General features: G+C 41.1%; 1 protein-coding gene and 1 long non-coding RNA gene across 10 annotated transcripts in view; one reads left to right on the forward strand and one right to left on the reverse strand.

The window, feature by feature from the left end:
* LOC112806110 (uncharacterized) overlaps positions 1-10,397 on the forward strand; it is a 51,536-nt gene extending 41,139 nt beyond the window's left edge. For all 3 annotated transcript variants that reach the window (XR_012374504.1, XR_012374505.1, XR_012374506.1), the window contains one exon: positions 9,990-10,397. This is a non-coding gene — a long non-coding RNA (uncharacterized lncRNA). The remainder of the gene's footprint in view (positions 1-9,989) is intronic.
* Positions 1-27,733, reverse strand: part of C2CD3 (C2 domain containing 3 centriole elongation regulator) — a 139,291-nt gene that overhangs the window by 39,531 nt on the left and 72,027 nt on the right. For 5 of the 7 annotated variants that reach the window (XM_073879687.1, XM_073879688.1, XM_073879690.1 and 2 more), the window contains 7 exons: positions 23,676-23,944; positions 23,439-23,528; positions 19,397-19,999; positions 16,914-17,255; positions 7,580-7,718; positions 4,947-5,011; positions 930-1,195 (listed from right to left, as the gene is read on the reverse strand). In XM_073879687.1, coding sequence (XP_073735788.1) covers positions 930-1,195; positions 4,947-5,011; positions 7,580-7,718; positions 16,914-17,255; positions 19,397-19,999; positions 23,439-23,528; positions 23,676-23,944 — 1,774 coding nt within the window. The remainder of the gene's footprint in view (positions 1-929; positions 1,196-4,946; positions 5,012-7,579; positions 7,719-16,913; positions 17,256-19,396; positions 20,000-23,438; positions 23,529-23,675; positions 23,945-27,733) is intronic. The other 2 variants (XM_073879689.1, XM_025848372.2) reach the window with 1 other exon arrangement.

Below are 27,733 nucleotides of genomic sequence, written 5' to 3' on the forward strand. Positions count from 1 at the left end.
CAAGCAGGGGGAGTGGGAGAGGGAGAAGCAGGCTTCCCGCGGATCAGGGAGCCCGATGTGGGGCTCGATCCCAGGAATGACCTGAGCCGAAGGCAGACGCTTAACGACTGAGCCACCCAGGAGCCCCTGTAACAGAGTTTTTAAAAAGTTCAACGAATGTGGTTACAAATTCCATGCTGCAATTAATCTTACTTTCTTTAAAAATTGAGATACAGCCATTTGTGACAACATGGATGGATCTAGAGGATATGATGCTAAATGAAATAAGACAGAGAAAGACAAATACCCTATGATTTCACTTATATATGGAATCTAAAAAACAAAAGAAATTAATAAACAAAGAAAAAAGTATAAACAGACCCATAAATACAGAGAACAAACTGATGGTTGCTAGAGGGGAGGGGGATGGGCAGTCAGTGCCGGGTGTAGGAGATACCGGCTTCCAGTTATGGAATGAGTAAGTCACAGGAATAAAAGGCACAGCATAGAGAATACAGGCAATGGTACTGTAATAGTGCTGTATGGGGACGGATGGTGGCTGCACTTGTGGTGAGCACAGCATAATACATAAACTTGTCCAATCACTTGTGTTGTACACCCGATACTAATGTAAAACTGTGTGTCAACTATACTCATAAAATTTTTTTAAATTGAGATATAATCAATGTATTATAAAGTTCATCCTTTGAAACTGTTCAATTCAGTGGTTTTTAATATATTCAGAGCTGTGCATCCATCACCACTGTGTAATTCCACTATGTACGTCACTGTGTAATTTTTATCACCCTAAACAGGTCATAAGGTCATTATGAGACACAAATACATAATGTGTTCTGTAAGCTGGGAAGTACCAAACACATGTAAAGGATCTTCTTATAGATTTGGCTCAGTGGAACCCTTACTGGTTAAGACTGAATCAGGATACGTACCAGGGATCCTGGGGTCTCCACCCCACGTCTTGATTGTCTTTCTTCTTTGAAGTGCATCACACTCTCCAGAGGGGAGACTGCAACTTTTATCTGCCCCTGGCACTCTCCACTGAAGTCTGTGATGTTGTACCAGCCACAGACAAACTGGAAGCCAGAAAGAAGTGGGGAGAGGTCCACCGAGGCAAAGCCAATCACCCTCTCTTCATCTGTGGGGGAAAGAGAAGAGCTGGGCAGTGTGGCTGGGCAAGTCTTGCCACTGACAGAGGCTGCACACAGAGAAGACAGATAATGAGAGAGACAGCCTGCTTTCACTACCATAAATTCTCTTTCCGTATGGCAGAGAAAAGCTAGCAGAATTCAGTTTTGTTGTCTTGATATAGGCAATTGGAAAACAACCTTAAACAGCAAATTCTTCTTTTCCCTACATTATCATGCGTCTCAGTGATTTTCCTCAGGGCAGGGGGTCTTGAAAGAAATCATTCAAAAGACCATCACCCTTGGAATTATGAGGGAGTTGCATTTTCCCATTCATACTTGTCTGTATTTTTCAAATTCTCTGTAACATACATATGTATTATATTTAATTGAGAACAAAAGTGATACAAATCACAAAAGAAAGACAAATAACTCCCTGGAAAACCAGTACATGGTGCAAAATAAGAGCTTGGACTCAGGCTTGTAACAGGGCTGCCCTTATTGAGTAAGAAGACCCCTTCTTGACTGGACAAGCAACCATGCAATGACCTTTGTTCTTAGACTCACTGTTCCTCATTTCTGACATAGAAGTAGCTGGAAATTTTTAAGAGGAGTGGCCATTAGTTTTCCCCATTTCTTGTACATGCCACTGGTGACACTGAACTCATTACACACCGTCTAACATTTGTTTAGACAGCTTGCTCTTCTTTAGACTGGGACCTACCTAAAAGCTGAGACCAAGTATCATTCGCTTTATGTTTCCTACACTCTCTGTTCCTGGCATAAATCTTCCCACATCATGAGAAAGTTGATAAACAACCACTGAGAACGCAAATGAACTGGCCAACATAGAGTGGGACAAAGAAGCAATGCACCACAACAGCTAATCTGAGTGTGGCTTTGATTTGAAAACACATTACTTTAACTCCCCAAACCTCAAGTCTCATATATACAATGAGAAGGACTGAACCAAGATCCTCTTCAACTTAAGATCCTCCGAGACTTAAGAGTCTAGGAATGTTTGACGTTGTGTTCCTCAGAGTAGGAGTCAAGTAATTCTTACCCAATGGGAGTGAAGAATGATGGCTAGAACCATTAATTTCCACTCCAAAGATTTTTTTTATAGCTTTGCAGAGAAAAATAATCTTGCTTTATTTGGTCATCCAAGCATAACCTGTTCTTGATAGACTGTAACTTTAGGTAACACGTTGAGGGTTTTCCTGAACACGAAAGCACTACATCTTAAACATATCTGAGGAGAAATCAGGCTAAGTTGATCATTGAGAAAAACAATAGCTTTGAAGAGCTCAGTTTAATATCATATTTAGCGGGGCAACCCATCATTCTTTCTTAGTAGTTTTATGTTCTAATGATTTCAAACTTACTTCATACTCTTTCTTTACTCCAGATTTTTGTATTTGCTGTTGCCTCTGACTATACTCTATCATGCCCCTTCATTTCTTAGGTCCAGGAAGCCTTCTGTGACACCCTCGGTTTGAGTCAGATGTCCCCTATGAGAACACCCTATATTTGCCTAGTCGTACTATCCTCTCATTGTCTGTCTTGCCCCCGGGACACTAGCTCCATGAGGGACAGAGACCATCTATGCCTTGTTTTACTTGTGAATCACTAGCACTTAGCATAGCACCTAGCATAGAGTAGGAACTCAAATATTTATTGAACACAGCTTGGTCTGGTTTGCATAGCTGAGGCTGTGTGGAAAGGATGGAGTTAAGGGAAGAGAGGCATCTACCTCTACTGAGAGACAGAGCTAGGTAAGTATGGTCAGTTGGGTCTAGGCATTTTCCCCACCTTCATTTACAAAAGGGTTTCACAGCATTCTCTAGGGGTCATGGAAGATAGGGAATTTATTTTGTTCTTCTCTATACCAAACAGCCCTAGCACAGTACCTGACACATAGTAGGCATAATAAAAACAGCTCCATTTATTAAGCACCAATTATGTGCCAAAAATCTTATATTATCTCTAATCCTTATAAAAATCCTGTAGGGCAGGTACTATAATCCTAATTTTATTAATAAGGAAACAAAGGCTCAAAGAGGTAAAGTGTTTGGCTTAGGTCATGTAATTTGTGAATGGCAGAGCCAAAATTTGAATCCAGGTCCATATAAGACCAAAGTTACTCTTTTTTTTCTTGTTACAGTAAGTGCTGAATTGCGGTAAACCCTGGTCTACTCGACAATCTCTGGAGTACTTTAGAGAAAAGAGAAGAGTAGAAAGCCAGGGAGGAGGGTGAAGCCTAGTTAAATACAGCAGGAATTCCTTGTGTTGATTCAGAGAAAATGGATTTATGATCAGTTCCTGCCACATTTATGAGGTTAGGTGGGGGTGGGGGACATGATAAGTGAATCCAAGGCAGGAGCATGGGACAAATCATCGAAATCAGATTCACAGCATCATTTCCAAACAGAAGCACTAGAAGAGAGATAGGTAGGTCAATTTCCTTTACACACTGACTACTCTCAGGTCTTTATTAGGCTCTGGGATTAGCTCTGAAACTTACCACAGGCAAATAAAAACTAATGCTGTAGTCTCAAAACAACTGAAGGTTTGGAAACTAGGCCCTAGCAAGAATCCTAAAGGAGCTAGATTTATAGGAGGGATTTACTTAAGACAAAATTTGCTAAGTATAGAAGCTGTGAGATAGCTGGATGTCCTCATTCCCTCACTTCCCCCACCAGTGTTACCAGCATGGTGAACTACAAATGGTGAAGGCTGTATAGCCAGGTCGGGACTGGGGTCAAATCCTGGCTCCGCTGATCTTTTTTAAAAGATTTTATTTATTTGACAGAGAGAGACACGGCGAGAGCAGGAACACAAGCAGGGGGAGTGGGAGAGGGAGAAGCAGGCTTCCGCGGAGCAGGGAGCCCGACTCGACTCAGGGCTCGATCCCAGGACCCTGGATCATGACCTGAGGTGAAGGCAGACGCCTAAGGACTGAGCCACCCAGGCGCCTGGCTCCACTGATTAATAGGTATATGACCTTAGTCAAGCCCCTAAACTTCTTTAAGCCTCAGGTGTTACATTTGTAACATTGAACGAATTATGTTTTTACATTGCAGGATTAGAGATGTTTGTAAAGCTCTCAGCACATTGCCATTCACTAATAAGAACGATAAAAACAGATGGTTTTACTAAGTATCAGGCATTCATTTAATTCTCCCACTCAGGTAGGTACTATTATCCCTATTTTATAAATAAAGAAGCTGAAGCAAAGAGAAATTAAGTCATTCACCCAAGGTCATACTACCTTGTAAGGGGAAAGAACTGGTATCTGAATCCCAAGAATGTGGCTTTAGAGTCTGTGCTCTTGATGTTGTTGAATTACGCCTCTTAATAATGGTAGCTGAATAAAACTAGGTTCAAGGATCATGATGTCAGCACCTCCATCCTGGGGAGGCTCTTCAAACAAGACTCTAGTCTTATGTACTGCTTAAAAATGCTGGGGTCTTGGTTAATAAGCCAGAGTCAATAGAAAGTATAACATCATACAAAGGGGGAGAAATCACTTGTGTATGGCAGCCTGTACGCTGTGATTGTTGAGATACAATTGGAAAGATTAAATGTACTTGGACTTCTGCACTAAGCAGGCAGTCAAACAAAATGACATGACTTCTAAGGATTTAAACTACCTAGGAGAATAATGTGGCCTTCTGTGAGATTCCCTCTAACACATATATGCGTCCCCTGCATCACAAGTGCCATGGTTTCACTTGGTTAAAAAAAGAAAAGGATTGGGAAATTGTCAACAGGATGTGAACTTATTTTCACAGACAGATATTCACAGAATGGAGTTCATACCTCTTTTATGCCAAACTTTGAAGACCAGAGTTTGTTGAGGGTCCAAAAGAAGCTCTTTTGATAGCCTATTAAGAAAAACAACCACCATAAATTAATGGTGTAGGAAGCATGTGTGCCGTACGAAACTTAGATTTGAAGAATATCTTGTAGTATGCAAAGCACTTTCCTAACATTTTCATTTCAACTTCATGGTCATCTTCTAGGATGTATTTTTACCTTCACGATTAAAAGGAGGGATGGAAGCTCAGAGAGAAGTAACTTGCCAAGATTTGCAATCAGGCTCCCCTGATGCAGTACTTTCCCACCTGATGATATCTGCCACATTCAAACTCTGTTTCTCAGGATGAGAGGGAGTGTGGAAAGGGAGCTCCTCAAGATGTAAGGAACGGTTTTATTGGAGCAAAGTAAAAAAAGATTCTTTTTATCTGATGTGGAAAGGGGAATGGTGAGAAGGGAGGAGGAAAGAAAAAACAACATCCACTGAGTGCCTACCGTGGGCCAGGCATGGTGCCTAGTGTCTCATATATGTGTAATCTGCACAAAAGCCTGGACATGGCATTATTATCCCTGCTTTACAGACAAAAAAGGTGGTGAGCGCTCAGAGAGGTGAAGTGACTTGCTCAAGGTCACACAGGAGTCAGTAAGTGGCAGGGCTAGGATTTAAAGCTTAGTTTGCTTGATTCTAAAGCTACACTGTACAGAGGCAAGGCACCAAAATAAGAAAGTATCCAATTTTCATAGCAGATAAAGAAGGTGATGTGGAGGTCAATGAACACCTCTAATACATTTTATATGAAGTGACTTATACCGTTTTCAATTACAAAGATTTGGAAAGTTCCACACCAGGTGCCATGGCTTCAGGAGGAGATCCAGGGAACACCAAGAGACTTAATTGCCTTCCCTAGATACCCCTGGGGAACTGAAGAGAACCCACTTCAAGACCAATGAGAGGCACTGTGATAAGTACTGTGTCAAAAATCTGAATTCTAGCTGGTGGTCAGTGCATTCTAGCTCTACTATGGTCACCTGAGTGACCCTGAGAACTCAAGACTTTTTGAGCCCTGGCTTTCTTACCTGTTAAATGGGATAATATTTTCTACCTACAAGGTTGCTAGGAGCATCAAATGAAACAATTTTGTAATAGAGCAATTGTAAACAGAACCATTACTCATTTTTCTTCTCATCTTTCCTCTGCTACCAACAGACTACGTAACCTCCCTGGGTCCACAGTATAACTTTAAAGTGAGGGGATGAAATTAAGAGACTGTCAGTGTCCCTTTGTCAAGTCCATAAAGTTAAGCTCTGAATGAATAAATCATCTTTACTTACAAGCTTAGCCCTAGCCTCCTGCCTTTCAAGGCAGAGTTGATATTTTAGATCAAGTACCTGGCCACAAAGGCGAGAATTTCTATAATTTCCAGTAGCTCACCATAGATAGTACTGAGTTGTCACCGTAGTTCTAGCTCCTGATTCAGGTCAGCCTCTCAAATTTCAAAACACTGGACATGTGAACAACTGCTGAGGCTCAATTAGGTATGTAAACACCGTGAGAAAACAGCAGATCAGACACCATGTGGTGTGGCTAGTGTTGGTGGACAAGAGAGAAACTTTATAGGTGATGCAGGATAAAGGTAAGGGTAACAGTAGTTACACTAGAACTCACACTTTTAATGACGATGAAACAGATAAAACGAAGAAAAGGGAGGATGAGCTCTGCACCGCAGCCCTGGGCCTGTACGTCAGCCCCTGACCTCTGAACCATGCTGCAGCAAGCCTGACAGGACTCCACCTCCAATTCTTTGAGGCTTCCAAAGGAGATCTAACATTTGTTGAGTATCTGCTATGGGCCATGAGGTAATTTTCCTAAATGTCACCTAATTTGGACCTCACAATAACCCTGTAGAAGTTCACCCCACTTTGCAGATGAGGAATCTGAGGCTCAGAGATATAATGTAATTTGTTCACACAGCTAGTAAATGAGATGGGGTTGGAGGCGACGTCTCTCTAGGTGCAAAGCCCAGGCTCTTTCCACTGCACCAGGAATCTTCAAGGATATACAATCCACAGGCTTTCCTGAAATTAGTTTGCTCTGCCTTTTTCACCTAGATAAATTGTGTACATTCTTCAATGCTTAGCTGAATTATCTTTTTTTTTTTCCCTTCAGCTGAATTATCTTATTTAAAAAGCTTTCCCTGAACTTCTAGGTTAGCCTAAATTATCTTTCTGAGAGGCACTAGAATCCTTTTTTACTACTTTTACAGCACTTGCCACATTCTAATGTATATTTTCCCAGGCAGATTATGAACACCTCAATAGCAGGAACTGTCTTAATCATCTTTAATTCCCAGTCCCTAGAACAGAGCGGAGCATATAAGAGGTTTTTACTGAATAATTTTTGAGTTGTACTGAGCTCAAAAGAGCTCAAAGAGAGTTAAAAAAAAATACTGCATAAGACTTTTAAACCACTACTAGCTGTGAATTCATAAGCACCAGGATTAAATAACTGGTTGATAAGAAAAGCATTTTCTAGGCCTGCTCAATATGGTTGTGTCCTCGTACTCCTTGATCTGAGTTTGTCTCTTGGAACAAGAAGAAGATTCTGGAAGGCTGATGGGATATCATAAAATACAAACCTTGATTGCTGTTGAAAATTCCAGATGGGGGAATCTGTGTTTTCAACCACTTGGGTGTAGATAGGAGATGGATCATCGGCCGTTGCAAAGGATACACAACAACTGGGTGTCAATACTTTCCGCTCGGTCAAGGGACTCCCTGAAATAGAACACAGTGGAATGACTGACTGTAGGGTGCCAGAGAGAACATGCTGGAAGCCTGCCATTAAACAGGTATAAGCAGGACCATTTCTAACTAGTTCCTGTATCTGAAGTGTTTCTCGTGTCCTTTCTGCTACTAAAATTGTCCTTTCAAGGCTCAGTTCATAAATATTCCCCAGTGAGGGATGACTTCTCCCAACTCCTTACACTTTGTGGGATGATGGAAAATACTGGATTGAGAAGCAAAAGTAGAACTGCAAAACCCCCTAGACTTAGGAGTCACATGATCAATTATCAGCTCTGCTGTATACATTCAATGTGACTTCGGGCAAGGCCACTCTAGGCCACAGCTTCCTCAAATGGGGCCTATGATACTTACACCTCCTAAGTGGTTATAAGGATTAAAAATAAATAATAATGGGTAACATATATCACTTACTATGTGACAGGTACTGTTCTAAGTACTATATATGTTTTAACTCATTTGAACTTTACAACAACCTACCTGTGAGGTAGGTTTTATTATTACTCCCATTATATGGATGAAAAAACTGGAGTACAGAAAGATTAAACATCTATTAAGTGGTCACACGTTTATTAAATAATAGAACTGAGAGAGTTCAATTCAAGATTCTGGCTCAAGAGTCCAAGCTCTCAGTCATTTTTTGTACTGCCCCACCAAAGTAAAGAAACATTACTTTACTGAGTAACTGTGCTGGTATTAACTTTTACAAGATCAGGTTTACAGTATGGGAGACTCAATCATTCAGTCTCTCCTAAAACAAAGTAAAATGTTTTTTTTCCTCCTTCCTAGGACAGTAGCAGCAGGTAAGGGTAAATTTGAACTAGGGGGCTGTATGGAGGCAATATGAAGGCTTTAAGGCTCTTTCTTTCTTTCATTCAAAACCCAAACACAGAAATCAGAATGTGCATTTTTCACATTTTGCCAGGCTGTGTTCCAGTGCTAATGAGGACCTAGAGCAGTTTTTCTTTAGTTGTCTCATTTTACCCAAAAGATCATTTCTGTGTTATGTCTCTGTTTTATAGAGATGGGGATCTGAGGTCCACAGGAGGACGAATGTCCTGAATTATATTCATTACAAATTCAACCTTAACAGTTGTGAGATATTAGACAGCATACTTTTCATATAAGATCTCAATATGTTGCTTAAACTTACTGACCTAAATTTCTCTTCAAAGAAATATAATTGTTTCTTGAGGACTCAATTTAAGTTAGAAAATATAACATTAAAATCTTTTATATGTGAGGAGGAAAAAATGTAAAATGAAGATGATTGCTGATACCAGATAGTCTATAACTGTGCTGTCCAACAAGATAACCACTAGACACATGTGGCTATTTAACTTCAAATTAATGAAAATAAGTAAGATGAGAAATTCCATTTCTTAATTGCACTAGCCACATTTCAAGTGCTCAACAGCCACATGTGGCTAGTGGCTACCATACTGGACAGTAAAAATATAGAACATTCCCATCATAGTACAGAATTCTTTTGGACAGTGCTGAATAGACTATATAATACAGAGTCTATATATTCCATAAGATCACTTTCAGCTCTGAAGTGCTATCAATCTCAGGATTATAGATGAAGAGAAAGGAAGAGAAGAAAAAGAAGTATCTAAAACATAATTTATGCAATCCAGAGGAACCAAAAAATCTCATCATCACTATTACCATAGGGTCTCTCAGCACACATGATGTTAAATGGCTGGAGTGAGTTCTGTTTCCTATAACTGGACGCCCCCTGACATAACTGCTCTCTCTCTCTCAGCCTTACCTTTCTTTCTCCCACTTTCCTTAGAAAGTCTCAAGCTTCTCAAAACTGATTTCTTCCAATAAAATGTCATAAATCCTCACAGCTAAGATGAGATAATCTGCTTCTATGTTGGCAGTTCCCACAGCATTCTATAATAATTTGTGTGTCTATGTTTCCCTCACTAAACTGAGAGTTCCCTGAATGCACGGAGTAGGCCCAAGGCCCTTATAAAAGGTTTGCAGGGGCACCTGGGTGGCTCAGTCGGTTAAGCGTCTGCCTTCGGCTCAGGTCATGATCCTGGGGTCCTGGGATGGAGCCCCGCATCAGGCTCCCTGCTCAGCGGGAAGCTTGCTTCTCCCTCTCCCGCTCCCCCTGCTTGTATTCCCTCTCTCGCTGTCTCTCTCTCTGTCAAATAAATAAATAAAATCTTAAAGAATACAGCTTCTTTAAAAAAAAAAGGTTTGCAGACTCACTACTACCTTTGTCTGTAGACAGTTGCCAGACTTGGAGAAAAGAGAGAAGCTGCCTTGTCTGCTTGCGGTGTGCACCAGCGGAGGACAACCACATCTGCTCAGGAAAGCTCCGAGAGAGATCAGCAGAGAGGACCAACTGTGGTTCTGAGAGGCAGGACCCTAGGTTCCTGTGTACTCTGCCCCTCATTTAGCATGACATGTCGGGTACTTCATTCTGGCTCTCTGGGTATCAGTTTCCTCATCTGAAACGTGCTCCCAAATCATTTCCCACAATAAGACTCTATGATTCTAGATGTCTACTAGTGCTGCTCAGATCTCTCCTTCACAGCACCCACCCCCTCCTTCACCCCACCCCACCCCTTTTAAGGTTTGTTATTTTTGAAGATGCTATCTGCTAAAGGCCTTGAAATAAAACTACTGGTTTGACTTTGGAAGAAAATTTTTTCCTTCTTCAGTCTTGAATAGAAATATTCCTTTCAGCCAAACAGGCAGGTGACAAATCAGCTTGAGAAAGCAGGTCTGCCAGGTTTCCCTGGCTCTCTCCTTGTGGGTGAAAATTCAGGCGGGCCTGTTTACATTTCTGGAAAAGGTCAAGTTCTAAAACACCTTTGGAGGCAGCCCAGAAGAAAGCCACTAAACCTCCCACAGGTTGGGATACACACCAAGAGCAGTTAAGGGGACTTGAGATGAACTAGCTTTACCATTTTCACTAGACTTCCTGTGTTTTACATAAATATATGCATCAAGAAAGATATAATTGTTTCAAAGAGATTAAAATAACAGCCCCTTATGTTTGGATAACACCTTATAGCTTACAAACTTTTCTTACTGATAACGTACCTGAAAATCACATAAGATAGGTGACTCTATCCCTATTTCACAAGTAAGGCAACCAGTCAACAGAAAGGTAAAGTGGCTTGCTCACTGCACACCTGGCTAACTAACTAGCGTTTGTAAGACCAAGCCAGGTTTCCTGACTACCTAACTCCAGGGTTTTTCTAATGCAATAGGTCTAATTAACTCTATTTGGTTAAGAGTTTCCCCTCTGGCTTGGAATGAATGCATGGTAACTTTCCCCTCAAGTGATGCCCAAATTTGTGTATTAACAAAAACTTAGTCCAGTTCCATTAAACCAACGTTAATTAACAATTTCTCTGTGTCACACATGCCCAGATGAGTCAGGTTTGATTCCTGATCTGAGGGAGACAGACACACACAGACAATTAAAATAAGAGAAAGACTATACCAAAAGCACAAGGAGCTGTGGGAACCCAGAGGGGCTCCTAACCCTGCCTCGGTAGGTTAAAGGGAACCTCTAAAGGCTGATGATACTGTAGATAATTTTGGTTTTTACTGAGTATAACTTAGATTAACCTCAATAATTTTACCTCTCTGTTCCTCAGTGCCTTACTCGTAAAACGGCTAGAGACGCCTGTCATGTCTGGTTTGTAAGACTACAACTCTGAAAAGTACTGAAGGTGATTCATAAAGGGTCTTCAGAGCTTTCTCTAACAAAAGTATTAAAGAACCTCTTTTATTTTCAGAACCAGGGCCACAGTGGGGACCATAGAAAGTTCAAAGCTGCTTCAGATTTAAGCCTTGCTGAGGGCAAAACTCATAATTCAGAGCTGTTGGTGAATCTTCTGCATGCAGCCTTGCATGCAAAATGATTTTCACAAAAGCTTGGCAAATTATGGCTGACTCAGAGAGGGTGGCATGAGTTGCCCTCAGCTACATGTTCTCAGATGATGACAATCGAACAGAATCTTAAGAGATGAACTTGTATGAGCATCACATTTTATAGCTGCAGAGAAGGGAAATGGGTTTGCTCAAAGTCACAAAGCAAGTTAATGGCTTAGCTAGGGTCAGAACCTAGTCCACTGACTCGCATTCCAGAACATCTTCTATTATAACATCATTTGGAAGGCACATTTCAGAGAGATGATGTGCAGGTCTATATTCTCAGGACCAAACACAGGGCCTGACAGACACATAAACTTTGTGGGAGGAAAGACTATATGGTCTATCACTGAGGGTGGGAATCAGGAGACAACAGAGACCTCTGAAAGTCAGATATCCACCCTGATGAGTGCTCCGCCCTGGATAAACAGAGGCCAAATAACAAGCGATTTATAGATTGGTAATTCATGCCAGAAATTTTAGAGGTGTTAAGTATCATATTCACAAACAAGAGGACATTTTTACATTTGCTTAGCTGCATCATGAAGATCAGGGTGCTGGGGCACAGAAATAAACAACACACAGTCCCAGGAACAGACAGCTAGTGTAGAGACACATTTCTAGACATTTTCAGTGCAGACTAATATACGATATGAAGGAGGAAAACTGTGTGGGAGTAGGGGTGGTGGTATGGGGGAGATTGGGGAACCTAGAGGGAGGTTTTGGGCTAAGAGAGGTGGTCAGTAGGCTTCAAAGTGTTGTTGTAACCTTAGTCTATTCCCGAAAGATGAGAAAGTTTGTTGAAAAGGAGAGAAAAAAGGCATTCTAGGAAGAGAAAAGAGCATGTATGGTCAAAGGCTTGATAGTAAGAGAAAAGGGCTTTAGCAAAATGCAAACTGTGGAGTTAAGACCCGGTGAAAGATGAAGCTGAGAAGACTGATTAAATCAGGCCATGTGGGCGGCACTCTGTGTGCTGTCACCGAGTGCGGGGGATACGAAGCCAACAAACCTCTCAGTTGAGAGAGGTCATATTCGTGGACCAGACATATAACCTCAGCAGCAGAATGAAAAAGATACTGAAAGAGATTACTGGAAGCAGCAACCACTGAGAGGGCTATCCCATTCGTCCAAGTTTCTGAGGCTTGAACAGGCAAGGTGGCACTAAGAATGGACAAAAGGTGACAGAAATTTTCTGTGTAAGAGGCCATGATCCTATACCTTGTATTTGGACACAGTGGAACTTGATAAGCATTTGTTGAATAAATCTATTAGTCTCTGTGACTTATCCTCTGTTAAATTCCCCATAAGTAATTTTCCTGCAGGAGAGACAAAGTAGGAAATGAGAGAAGGCAGCATTGGACTAAGGCTTCAGATTCATCCACTTCCTCATTTAACAAATATTTACTGCTTATTATGTGTCAGGTACAGTTCTAGGTGTTGAAGATTTAGTGTAAATAAAACAAAACAAAAATCCCTGTTTCTGTAGGACTCATATTCTTCTAGGAGGACAGAAAATAAACAAAACACACTATTAAAGGCTACAGACAAAAATAAAGCAGGAAGGAGGGATAGAAAATGTTGGGGAGGAGCTACAATTTTAGATGGGTGGTCAGGGAAGGCCTTGTGAGACAAAGTTATTTCACTAAAGACATGCCAGAAGTTAAGAATATTCCAAGCCAGAGGAACATCAGATCCAAAGGCCCCGAGACAGGAGTCTGTCTATAAAAAAGCAAAGAGGGGCCAGCATGGTTGGAACAGGGTGAATGAGGGGACGAACAGGATGCCAGCTGGAGCTTGGTAGCTGGGGAAGGGGAGAAAGGAATCCAGGCTAAGAAAGGTGCGTGAGCAAAGGCCCAGGGAATGGTTTGTTGTTTGTTGTGGTAGGAAAGCAAAGGAAGCCACACACTACTGGAGGAAATCACCACTGTGCATTCTCAACCATGCTAAAATCATGTCAGTTAGTCTTAGTTGAGCCCTTGGTTGAGCTCAGCAATCTTCTTATCTATTTCTACATGATTCTCACAGCTCCCCTGCAATGACCAGCCAAAAGAGGATCCAGCCAAAGGGGATCAATTGCTATCATGATTCCCCCATGCCCTCCCTAAGCAAGCCCAGAACATATACTTACCCACTTTAATACCTTTGTTTAAGTTGAAATGCCCACCTGGAGTTTTATCCCCACCTTCCTGAAATCCTATTCATTCTAAAAAGTTCTCCTGATTTCTCAGACATGTCTCATTTCTCTGTTCTAAACTCTCTAAACACTATATATTGTAGTACCCTTTTGGCCTTCAGAACATTTTGCTTTATATATCATTAATCGTGTAGTTGCCAATCTTCTTAAAGGGGTTATCAGCTCTCGGAGGACAGAAACTATGTGTTATTTGCTCTGTCCTCTCTCTATCTGCACTGGCCCTACAGAGATTTACTACTTGCAAAATTGAACTGCCATTCTTGCGATGTAAGCACAGGACTGGGTGTGCAATATATACCCACCCTGGGCTAGAGTGACCGGTAAACACAGTGCAGACAGGATTAACCGGCAAACACAGTCATATCTCATACCTGAACTTACAGAGCTCATGGTCTGATTAACCCACACATGACTCTCCCTGCCACATGGAGATGCTCCTTACTGAAAAGAGCAGATTATTCCTAAACCAGAAGAGGAGGTTGCACAGAAGAAAGCGATATCCCAGAAGAAACTGAAGAAAGGAAAACATGGCCTGGGAGTAAATTCTGTATAAAGTAAATGCAAATAAAAGTAAAAACAAACAAACAAAAAAAGTAACTTGCTGTCTAATGGAAAAGTTACAAGTTTATCTGTATTGCTTTGTATTTGTACTTTTGCAATATGGGGACTTCCCCTAAAATGGAATGTAAACCCTATTTTTGTGTTTTAAATTCTAATTTATGCAATAACAATGAAACAGAACAATTCTTACAAAAAATAAAAGCTTTTTGTGCTTTCCTTAAATTCATTCATCTATTGATTTTTCTCTTTTAAAAAATTCAGTTTTTATACATTATACTTGTCAAAAATAGGCTGCTTTGGTGAGTCAATAAAAAAGCAAAAATTATTTCCCAATTTTGTGACTCATACAGGATCTTATTATCTTTAATACAATAAAGGAAGGACTGTACTTGGAGAAGACTTTGTCCTGAGATAAAACATTTCAAGGTTTCAAAGGTTCTGAGAAGGATGAGAACCTCAGAGGTCATTATAGCAGCTTATGCTCCTGGGAATAATGCCTGTTGGTGGTGTGTACAGAGAAAAATAGAAATGAAAGGTAAACAACAGTTACTATGGCATGAGTTTTGTTTCTGTTCCAATACAGCACAAATTGAGAGAGGCCAACACAGAGATGATAGGAGCTAAGTAGGGAGGCCAAAAGAAAAGATGTATATTGAAAGCTTTGGTTGTCTGGCTCACACAGCCATCACACATCTAAGAAGTATTAATTCCAACCATTTATAGATGAGAAATTCAAGACGGAAGGAGACAATAACTTGCTCAAAGTCCCACACATACAACTTACTGTGTGGGACTACACAGCTGAGGATATTCCTACTAGAATGTAAGTTCCACATGGGCATGATTTTTATCTGTTTTGTTCACTGCTTTATCCCCAGCACCACGGACAGTGCTTGCATAGCATATACTATACAAGTCTTGTTGAAGGGATGATGAGTGAACAAATAAGGTAAGGTCTCTGCTCTTAAACAGCTCCTATCTAGTAGAGAAGAAAATCATGCAAACAATTTCAATACCATGTGATATATGCTATGATAAAGAGGAAAAAAACTGCTGGGAGAGCAAACAGGAGGGGGGCCTTTATGTCAGGGAAACTCTGATGAACAGTGAGTCTTAAGAGAGGAGTTGGAATTAGCCAGGGAAAAGAGAAGGGTGATGGCAAAGACAAAGTTTTAGGAGAGATTACAACACTAAATAAAGAGTAAGGCAAGGGTTCTTTGTGCCATGGACTCCTTTGGCTGTCTGGTGAGGTCTATGGGCCTCTTCTTTTAACAGTGTGGACATTGCCAGTTGTATATTAATTTTGTGTGTTGTTTTTTTTTTTTGAGAGAGAGAGGAGGGAGAGGGACAGAGAGAATCTTAAGCAGGCTCCATGCTGTGTGGAGCCTGATGTGGGGCTCGATCTCACTATCCTGTGATCATGAACTGAGCTGAAATCAAGAGTGGATGCTTAACTGACTGAGCCACCTAGGCACCCCAGTGTGTGTGTGTGTGTGTGTGTGTGTCTTAAAGATTTTATTTATTTATTTGGAGGGGGGAGAGCAAGAGAGCGAGCACGAGTTGGGGGGAAAGGCAGACGGAGAGGGAGAAGCAGGCTCCCCACTGAACAGAAGAAAGCCCAATGTGGGGCTCAATCCCAGGACCCTGGGATCATGACCTGAGCCAAAGGCAGACATTTAACTGACTGAGCCACCCAGGCGCTCCTCTGTGTTTTTTTAAATGCATAATGTAAGATACACAGAATTATGTAAAAATCAAATTATATTAGCATCATTGTCAAAATGCTAAAAAAGCTGTGACCTGCTAATATATATGCTTTATTGATATGTAACAAGATTTAACTGTAGGTTTTACAACTACTGTAATCTTGAAGTAATGACAGGTATAAAAAGACACCTGCAAGAACTACAATGTGATATGAAAATACCTGTGATTTCTACTTCTGACAACATCATAGGTACCGCTAATATCACTAGGGTCTAATGCCTACGTTCACAACCATAGGAAATGTTAAATTTTTAGTTAGAGGTTAATAAAATTCAGATGTGATTATTTTCCTAAGTTTACCATCCTGACTTTTTATCCTTGGGTCCTTTGGGGTTTAGGGATCCAGTGTTAAGAATTCTTGGTCCCTGGTACATAATGAAGAGGGCCTGAAATGGTAGCAATGAAAAGGAAAAAAGAGTCCTAAAAGAAATTTAAGAGATACAATTTAATGAATTTGATGATTTGATGGTGGATAAGGAAAAGAGAAGTACCTAAGTTGATACTCAGGTTTCTGGACTGGAATTTATGATATACAAAATTAATATATAACTGGCAATGTCCGCTTAAGTTCAGAAAGGCTTTCATGTTGCTTAAAACTTTAGGCTTGAGAAATATAATTATTATTGATTAAGATGGTTAACAGTTGTTGCAGATTCTGTCATGATTTCAAAGATTTGTGAAGACAGGACCACAGCCTGAGGAGTCAGACACACGCTCCTGGAAAAGTAAGTAGAGCATACCTTTTAAGCTCAAATGCATCGCTCTTTCTACCAGGATACTGACTGCAAAAGTTCCATCCAACTTGGCAGGGCCCTCCTCAGCTGGGCAGATTTCCCTTGTGGTGTTGTTGCAGGGGACCTGGGTGGAGGCAGGAGACTTCTGGTGGCCAGGTGATCTCGGAGAGAGCTGAATCTCATCATTCCTTCTGGGGAACTGCTCAGACTCACTGTGGCTGCTGCAGTCCACAGAATCCATCTCAGGAGCGGGCCCAGGGTGTGGGGAAGGAGAGGAAAGAACCACGTGAACTCGCAAGGCAGCTCCTGAGAGGTTGGAAGCATTTCGTCCAAACAGAGGATACACACCTGCAAGAGGATGGAGGAGGATAAGCCCAAGTAAGCAGGAACCAAGAACGCTCTCTAACCTTGGAAATGACTGAGAGTGCTTATGGTCCTCTCTCCTTCAATGGGCCTACAGGCCCCAATATACCAATTTGTAAAAAAAACTGTGAAGTTAGTATATGGTGTGAAAACTTTTACTTCCCTTCTCCCCAATGTGCACACTATCTCCATTAATGGAAAGTAGTGACAGCTCAGATTTGAAGCCAAAGTCAAATGACTACCAGGCAGAGTTGCTGTGGAAGAGATTCACATGCTGGGGGTGAGCAGACTTAGATGACTTCTGAAGCCTTTTGAAAGTAAGATTATTATTATTAAAGCAGGAGTGGCCTGTCTTCTCTGTCACATGTCTCACTGGCTCTTGTCCTTAGGCTTTCTCCTAAGGCTTTCTTCTTAGGAAGCTGTCCTGGTGCTCAATTTCGCCTGTTTCAACAACTAAATATGTCTGGCAGTAGCCCTAAAGATCATTTGGAAATGAAGTAGGAGGCTTCGGCAAAGGAGGCAAGAAAGAAAAATAGGGGAATTAGTATTTGTTGAGTGTTTTTCATGTGCCACAATCTGAGGAGTTAGGTAACCTGCCAAGGTGACTTTTCCAATAAGTGGCAGATTTAAACCCAGGGATCTGAACTTGCAGGCTTCCTGGATATTAAAATGAGATTTAATTATATAGCAGAAGGCACTAGGAATTCTTTCAGAATCTCCAAGTTTGCTTCATTAGACTCATTTCAATTCAGGAAAATGGAGTTAACTGATTCACAGGAAGCAGTAAGATGGAACTTTCCCTGTATTTTTCTGTTTTTTAGGTAACCTCTTTTCTTCTGATGCAATGTGTGAATTATCATCATTATCGCAGGCAGGAAGTAAGGGCAATAATAGCAACATGGCTAAATCCTTATCCTTGTCAAGAAACTCAACAGCTGCTTGGAAGGATGGTTGGGTGGATGACTGGATGGACTGCTTGACTCATTCAATCAGTACATCAAATGCCACAGCTTGTACAAAGCCCATTTACAGGAAGATAAAAAGCTTAGACTGATGGGAAGTGGAGAAGCAGGAGAGAAATGGACAATCTGAAAAGTTAAATACTTCCCTTGGTATCAGTCAATAAAAAGAGGTTATCTGTGCTTGAGTTCTGATCCTTAAATCTTTATTCCAAACCTGTTCCAAAGTGTTCCAAACCTACTTTCTTCAGCAGAGTGAAGTTAAAAGCCCATCTTTCTGAACTTTAGTTCAAGTGGGCTGTACTTACTTCAAAGACGTTTTCTTTTTCTTTTTTTTTTTAAAGATTTTATTTATTTATTTGAGAGAGAGAGAATGAGAGATAGAGAGCACGAGAGGGAAGAGGGTGAGAGGGAGAAGCAGACTCCCCACTGAGCAGGGAGCCCGATGTGGGACTCGATCCCGGGACTCCAGGATCATGACCTGAGCCGAAGGCTGTCGCTTAACCAACTGAGCCACCCAGGCGCCCTTCAAAGACGTTTTCTGCAGGCTCTCTGAAGTGACTCTAGGCTTGCCAGATAAAATAGGGGCACATGGCATTTAATGAGGTGTCCAACAGAACCAGAATTACACCTGCTGGGTCCAGAGAGAACCAGAGAATCTGGGATGATCACCCAAATACTCAGTTCTTATTTAGCCTGGGTTACCTGTTCAACAACAGGGTCAGAGCACAAGGCTAACAGAGCTACACACGGTTGTGACTCTGTTCCTTTAGCTGTATAGTGGAGGAAATAACAACTAATCTTACAAGGAGTGTCCCAATGAATAAATATCATGTTTATAAAGAATCTGGTCTGGTCATCTTCATTCTGCATTATAGTTACTAGGTGGAGTCTTCTAAAATGCAAAGCTATCACTCTTCTGTTCAGACCCCATTAGAATAGCTTTTCACAGCTCTCAGATAAAAGTCCAGTACTCTTGTCTTGAGCCTGGGTAGTAATCTAACCTCTTTGAGCCTCCATTTACATGACTATAAAAGAGGTGTGATACCTATCTCACAGCACTGCTAGGAGGATCAAATAAAATAATGTCTGAGGGAGTTTACCACATAGTGCTTGTCATAGAGCAGGTGCTCAAACCACAAAAGCTAAGGCCGGTTCCTCACTTACCACTGACAGTTAATGTCCTTGCTGACCTCTCCCCAAGTCTGGCCAGGTCCACATAGGCTGAACCAATCCAACTGTCCGTCTGGTGGGGCCTCTCCACACTGTCACTGCCATAAGCCCGCCACACTTGGATCTCTAACCTCTCCTCCCTGAAATACCAAAGCAGTGACGGGCCCCTAGTGACTTCTGCTCTTTTGGATGCCTTGAAAGTAACCATGACCTGTTTTTTGTTTGTAGATTCCTTAGGCTTCTTAAGAGGGGTCCAGAAGGCCTCATGATCATACAGTTTGTAGCGGAGGTAACAGTATGTGTTCTTATGAATGTGGTTCTGGCCGGCAAGAAGCACACAATGGATGGGCAGCCAGAGCCTTGGGGTGGATATGGTGACAGTGGCTGGTTCCTCTTCATTCATCTTGACAAGATTCTTCAGATTATTCTCAAAGCTCCAGCCCAATAGCTCAGCAGCTTCCAACACCCGCTCTCTATCTCCAGGATGCGTGAAGGAAACTGAAAGCTCCAGGCCACCCACGATCTTCTGCATGAGCTCCAAACCGTGAGGCAGGGCCCCATCCTCTGGCAAAATGATAGGATACCATCCTGTGATCCCTTATGGAAAAAAAAAATTTTTCAATTATTGTTTTTAGAGTAAAATGATTTACCTACCTCCTACTCCAGATCCACCATCACCCTGGCCCAAGACAGAACAGAAAACATATACCCACAGAACACTGGAGTTTGTTTTATCTGATTACTGAAGGACAATGAGATCAGGGAGAAGAACAAAGGCTAGGAGTTGGAAGACCTGAGTTCTCTCCTAGGCTCAGCCCCAAACTAGCAGTTCAGTCTAGGTAAGTCATTAATTTCACTCAGCCTTGGTTTCCTTACCTGACAAATAGGAAAATTCATGCTAATCTTGCCCACCAGACAAAGTTGTTATAATCATCAAATGAGATAAAGGTTTTGGAAGAGTCTGAAAAGAGAAGTGCTATAAAAAATGTGAAATGGAGGGGTTGGAAGATGGCGGCAGAGTAGGAGGACCTTGGGCTCCACCTTGTCCCACAAATATAACTAGGTAACTATCAAGTCATCCTAAATACCCCAGAAATTGAACTGAAGACTGGCAGAACAAACTCCACAACTAAAGGTAGAGATGAGGCCTCATTAAAGAAGGTAAGGTAGTGTGGAGACACAGTTTGGGAGAGAAATGGATTGTGGCTGTTGCAGTGGGGAGGGATCCATGGCCACAGAGAAAGGCAAGAGACAGACTAGCACACAGGGGAGCTTATGGGGAAAACGAATCCCCACAGCAATTGTCTTGGAAAGTGAGAGGGACTGAATTTCATGAGTTTCTGCAACAAGTGGGGCTTAAAGCCTGGAGTTTTAAAGGTCAGCATGCTTGGCTCTGATAGATCCCAGAGGGCATTGGGGCTGCTCTTGGAGAGGAGGCAAACAGCCTGAGAACATACAGTGTAGAAACAGCAATCTGAAGAGCACCTGGAGCACACAGTGGGGAGGTTATATGCAAACCTAATGATAACCATATATCAAAAACCATAATAAATACGCAAAGATTAAAGAGAAAGAAATCCAAATAGATCATTAAAATTAGCAGGCCATGAAAGAATGAAAGAATCAGAGAAAATCTTCAGGAAGAACCACAAAACAATAAAAAGACAATGAATACTATCTATCATAATTACTTTGAATGTAAATAGACTAAATGCTCCAATCAAAAGACATAGATAAAAAACAAGACCCATCTATATGCTGCCTACAAGAGACTCATTTTAAACTTAAAGACACCTGCAGATTGAAAATGAGGGGATGGAGAAAAACCTATCATGCAAATGGATATAAAAAGAAAGCCACTGGAGCAATACTGATACTGGACAAAACAGACTTTAAAACAAACTGTAAAAAGAGACAAAGAAGGACACTATATATTAATAAAGGGGACAATCCAACAAGAAGATATAACAATTATAAATATTTATGTACCCAATATAGGAACACCCAAATACATGAAACAGTTAAAAACAAACATAAAGGAACTAATCGATAACAATACAATAACATTAGCAGACTTTAACACCCTACTTAGATCAAGAGATAGATCATCTAAACAGAAAATCAACAAGGAAACAATGGCTTTGAATGACCCCACTGGAACGAATGGATTTAACAGATATATTCAGAACATTCCATCCTAAAACAGCAGAATACACATTCTTTTCAAGTACACATAGAACATTCTCCAGAAGAGATTACACAGTAGGCCACAAAACAAGCCTCAACAAATTCAAGAAGACCAAAGTCATACCGTCCATCTTTTCTGACCACAACACTATGAAACTATAAGTCAACCACAAGAAAAAATCTGGGAAGAACACATATACATGGAGATTAAATAACATGCTGCTAAACAATGAATGGGTCAACCAGGAAATAAAAGAAGACATAAAAGTAGATGGAAATGAATGAAAATGAAAACACAATGGTCCAAAATCTTTGGGATGCAGCAAAAGCAGTTCTAAGAGGGAAGTTTATAGCAATAGAGGCCTACCTCAAGAAGCAAGAAAAATCTCAAACAACCTTACACCTAATCTAGAAAAAGAACAATAAGCAAAACCTAAAACTAGTAGAAGAAAGGAAATAATGAAGATTAGAGCAGAAATAAGTGATACAGAAACTAGAAATACAACACAACAGATCAATGAAACTAGGAGCTGGTTTCTCGGAAGAAAAAAAAATTGGCAAGCATACAACAAAAGAATAAAAGGTATCTAAATTGGTAAGGAAGAAGGAAAATTTTCACTATCTGCAGATGACATGATACTGCATATAGAAAACCCTAAAGATTCCACCAAAAAACTGGTAGAACTGATAAACAAATTCAGTAAAGCTGCAGGATACAAAATCAATGTACAGAAATCTAATGCATTTTTTTTTTCTCGTACAGACTTTTCTCTGGCAGGCATAGAGAGTACCTGTTAGAGAGTACTGCTCAAATTTTAATTCACAATTAAACTTGGGAGATGTGTGACAGAATTCTGGAAATTAGATTACACAATCCTAGGGAGGATGATGGGCAAGAGAAGGAAAGGTGACACTTACTGAATCCCTACACTGTGTCAGGTACTTTATAAATCTGATTTCAGAAGCTCCTACTTTGTAGACTTCTCAGGATCAACTGTCTCCATTCATGAGGTAAGAAACCTGACGCTCGGCGGGTCAAGGGCCCTGAGCTAGCAGTAAGTAGGACCGGACCATTATTCCCAGACTGCCTTGGCGCCTATCTTTATTCCTTCTTCAGTGAGAGAGGAGGGTACAGTGAAAAGGAATAGGTGAATCTGAACTTGATTTTTAGTATTGCCACTCACTAGCTGTGTGGTTTTGGTAAATCACTTAAACTTTGTGAGCCTAAGTTTCCTCATCTGTAAAATAAAAATAGTAAGATCCTGTGTCCCCACCAAGCAGGGTTATAATGAGGCTCACACAATATCTGAGGAACTATTTCACAAAATGTTATATAATGTAATGGGTATCACCATATTTATTATTTGTAGTATCACCATCATCCCATCATCTTCCCTGGAGTAAGACGACAGTACAAAGCTTTGAGCGACTTTACTTTGTTAGAAGACTTTTGAAATGATTAGGAGAGGACTTAAAATACTTTTCAGAGAACTTTTAAGGTACCTGGGAGAATTCAAAAGCATTTGTTAGGGGTCATGTTTTCTTCTGCATACTTTTTTTTAAAGATTTTATTTTTTTATTTGACAGAGAGAGAGACAGCGAGAGAGGGAACACAAGCAGGGGGAGTGGGAGAGGGAGAAGCAGGCTTCCCGCTGAGCAGGGAGCCCGATGCGGGGCTCGATCCCAGGACCCTGGGATCATGACCTGAGCCGAAGGCAGACGCTTAACGACTGAGCCACCCAGGCGCCCCTTCTTCTGCGTACCTTACAGGGAGCCATGCAAGATGATCTCTTGTAGGAAAGTAAATGAGAAGGGGTAGAATTAGAAAGGGATTATCCAGGACCCTTACCAGATCTCTTGACCAGCAGCTCTTTTGTTGGAACCTTTACTACTCCAAGCAGATAATCTCTGAATAACTGAATACTGGTTATATCACTGCCTGTCAAATCAAACAAAAAAGAGAAATTATTTAGTGCTTTACTGACCAAAGGGCTAAATATTTCAACATGTGTTTTCTAGGAAGAGCTACACCATTCAAAACAGAGTCTCTTTTAATTCTGATTGTGATTAGTCATTTCGTACTCACCTGACTTAGTATCTTCATGATAAATAGCAAAAGTGACCTCTGCAAATTCCAACAGTTCTGCCAGGAAACAGGTCTCTCCACTGCAGTGCTGAGTCACCAAGTTACATGGAAACTCAACGTGATGGGAGAACTCAGGACAGAAGGAACAGGCCACAGGGCGGGTTCGGCGCTGTTCTCCCTTGGGCAGGAAGGAGAGGTGAGTGGTGACAAAGGCATTGACCCCGACTGTGGCACTGAACTGTAGAGCGGGTTCCTGCTCGGCCAGAGCCCTGTAAGGGGAGAAGGATGGGAATGAGATGGTAGTATCAAAAGTCAGCCGGATTGCCTAGAAAACATCTGCACCATTCCATGAGGCCACCAAGAACACTAACTGACCATATATTTCCTATCTAAGCTTTGGGCATAGCCATAATGTGCTTTCTTAGTAATCTAAATATCATAGTATATGTGTATGGGGTGGGTGAAGACAACATTCCCCTGTTTACCAGAGTGACACTCCAAGGACACTCCATTGTACTGTCAATGACCTTCAGCCAAAGACTACCAGGAAGCAACGGTAGTTGAACATGTTGGTTTTACTGTTCATTATGATGAGAAAGAACATACACCAAGGGGAATCATGGGGAGTTTTAGTAAAAAGCTATCAGAAAGGACTTATATAGCACTAGACTCATTAGCTGATTTGGAGGTTGTTCAAGGAAGTGGGGCTTTGCTCTGGATTGCTGTTCTAATGAATCTTACCTAGGAAGGAGGGAAGACTAGACTAAGGCTAAGGCTGTAATGGTAAAGTAGCAGCGGTCACTCATTTTAGCCAGGATAGGGGGGATGTTAGGTACTTTTATGATCTTCATAATGACCTTGTTTTGGTTTGTATCTAGACAAGATTACAGAGTAACTTTATTTTTGTCCCACTTCATCATGGTTGCAAAGCAGCCTCCTGATGTTGGTGCTGTGAGATTGTTTATGCTCAGCATGAAAACACCAAGCCCAGCTACAAGTGTCAGATCAGTTCCCAGATGTCTCTGGGGCTGTTTTTCTCAGTAGAGGTGTACCACAACACACAGACAGAACCTATCCATCTTTAACTGATACTCACCAAGAGTTGTCAAGTCTTTCGCGTGTGGGTATAATATGAGACAAACTCCCTTATCCCAACTTCCCCAAGGGTATAAAATTGACATTTAGGCAAAGAGGTCACCTCTTTATATATATATATATATATATATTTTTTTTTTTAAAGTAAGCTCTACACCCAATGTAGGGCTTGAACTCATGACCCTGTGATCAAGAGTCGCATGCTCTACCAACTTAGGCACCCCAGAGAGGTCACCTCTTTTTGAAGCATTTCCTGATAGCCACAAAGCATTTAGAGGGGTTCCTTCTTTATTGTACTTGGTATACAATAGTAGAGGGTAGTAATCTGGAGTTATACAGATCTGGGTTTTAATCTTGGCTCTATCATTCAATTAAATGTGTGGCCTTGAACAAGTTATTCAAAGTCTTCCAAGTTTCATTGTCCTCTTTGCTAAAATGAGGATGGCATGAGGATACAACAAATACTAAAGATGTATGTATAGTTATATGCTTATTGCATTTTCATTTCTAATGAAATTAACCTAAAATGATCATTAATAGTAGACTGGTATATGTCTACACAATTTGTCTACAACAAATTTGTTGTATTATTTCTGATTTTATTATATTTTGCTGGCTAATAATAAGGGTAATGTTAATTATCTATACAAATGGAACTAATCATTTGTATAATAGTAATTTATAAACTGACTTCATATTTGTTAATTCTTATACTGACCCTTATAAAATCGGGAGAAATGTTCATAATTTTCATTTTTCGGATGAAGAAACTCAGATCCAGAGAAGTAAAGAAACTAGCCCAAGATCACGCACAGCTAGTGGAAGATGGGTCTAGAAGCCACGGGGTCCAATTTCTAGTGCAATCTGTTTCCATTATACCTTGTCTGTCTCATATTCTGTAGGACCGCCCCAGAAGAATGTAGTGTTAGAACTGGGCCTGGCTTCTTACCCTTCCTTCTTGAAACAGTAATACAGACCAAATGCAGGTTAACAACAAACTGCCTGCCACCTGATCTGACTTTTTTTATGATCCTGAGAGAGGGACTACTGAGCTTCTTATCTATGAGAGAGCTACTGAGTATCTAAACTCCAAGTCCTTCTCTGCCAATTAAATTGTGGTTAATTTGCAGATTCTGACCCTGGCTGGGTCTTACATGGAACAAGTACTCCACAGACACAAGTTTCATGCCTCCATGCCTTTGCATGTGTTCTTCCCTGTGAACAGAATAGTTTTCAGCTCTCTTGGGCATTCCTGCTCTTCTTTCAAGACTGAGATTAAGAAGGGCTCTGAATGCCAAGTTGAGCAGGTTAGAGCTTATCCTGTGAACCAGTAGTCCCTAAAGTAGAGTGTGTACAACCTAGGGGATTTATATATAGGAGAAACTACTTGGGCATAGGAGGAAAACATTAAAATTTCTATATTTGTTATCTCATATGTTAAAGTTCTGCATATGCCATTGTATATTTTATAATGTATTTAATAAATATTAGTATATGAAGATGATTTACACACGAAAAGTATATAGCTATTCAGAGGGTATGCTAAACTTTTTTCTCTTTTTTCTTTTTTAAAAAATTTTTATTTATTTGACAGAGAGAGACAGCGAGAGAGGGAACACAAGCAGGGGGAGTGGAAGAGGGAGAAGCAGGCCTCCCACCAAGCAGGGAGCCCAATGCGGGGCTCGATCCCAGGACACTGGGATCATGACCTGAGCCAAAGGCAGATGCTTAACAACTAAGCCACCCAGGCACCCCTAAACTTTTAGTTTTTGTTAATAGGAATGCACAATTAAAATGAGACCACTGCTACTGACAATGGGAAACCATTAAAAGTTTTAATGTGAGGGAATGACATGATTAACAAACTGCCCTGGTATCACTTACACCAAAATGAACATTCCAGCAATCACTGGAGTGATTCCAGCAATCACTAGAATCCATTTGGAGAACTTAGTGATGAAAAATATTAACCAGGCTGAACATTTTTACCAACTGCTTCAGTGTCAGATCTCAGATGGCAGTAATTCAGTTAGTTATTTACAGACTGTGAAGTTAAAGGCAAATGATCTGACTCTAAGTTACAATAAGGGAAAAAGCTATGGAACACTTACCTGCTTCTTTCTTGAACTTATGTCCAAAGTGCACTAATCTATAGTTGAAGCATGACTTAGTTCTCTTTCTTACTGGGCAGCTGTTATGTGCTAGAATTATGTTATGTGGTAGCAGGGGGCAGAGAGGAGTTCAGAGAGTGACTAGAGGAACTCACAGCAAAGCAGGGGAAACTTATGTATATAAATCACTGAAACTGAGTAATATGGGCCACAACGAAGGTGCTAAACGACAAAGGAGAGGGACACCCTGTGGCTCAGTTGGTTGGCTGTCTGCCTTTGGCCCAGGTCATGATCCCAGGGTCTTGGGACTGAGCCCCACATTGGACTCCTTGCTCAGAAAGGAGCCTACTTCTCTCCCTCTGCTGCTCCCCTGGCTTGTGCTGTCTCTCAAATAAATGAATAAATAAATAAATAAATAAAATCCTCAAAAAGAAATAAATAAAAGACAAAGGACAAAGAGCCACTTGTGTCCACATGTAGGAAGAAATAAAGGAAGTCTCCAAAGAAGCTGCCAAGTCAAAAGAAAATAGGAGTTTGTTTAGTGGACAAAAGGAAGAACATTCAAGGTAGAGAGAAGTATGAACAAAAGCCTGAAGGAGCTAAGAGAGGGCCATGCTGGGATGCCTGGGTGGCTCATTCGGCTAAGCATCTGCCTTTGGCTCAGGTCATGATCCCCGGGTACCGAGATCAAGTCCTGCATTGGGCTTCTTACTCAGCGGGGAGCCTGCTTCTCCCTCTGCCCCTGCCTGCTGCTCCCCCTGCTTGTACACTCTCTCTCTCTCTGACAAATAAATAAATAAAAATCTTAAAAAAAAAATGAGAAGAGGGGCGCCTGGGTGGCTCAGTTGGTTA

Source organism: Callorhinus ursinus, unplaced genomic scaffold, assembly GCF_003265705.2.
Source record: "Callorhinus ursinus isolate GAN/ISIS: 27379988/994484 unplaced genomic scaffold, GSC_fseal_2.0 scaffold35, whole genome shotgun sequence".
Taxonomy (NCBI): domain Eukaryota; kingdom Metazoa; phylum Chordata; class Mammalia; order Carnivora; family Otariidae; genus Callorhinus; species Callorhinus ursinus.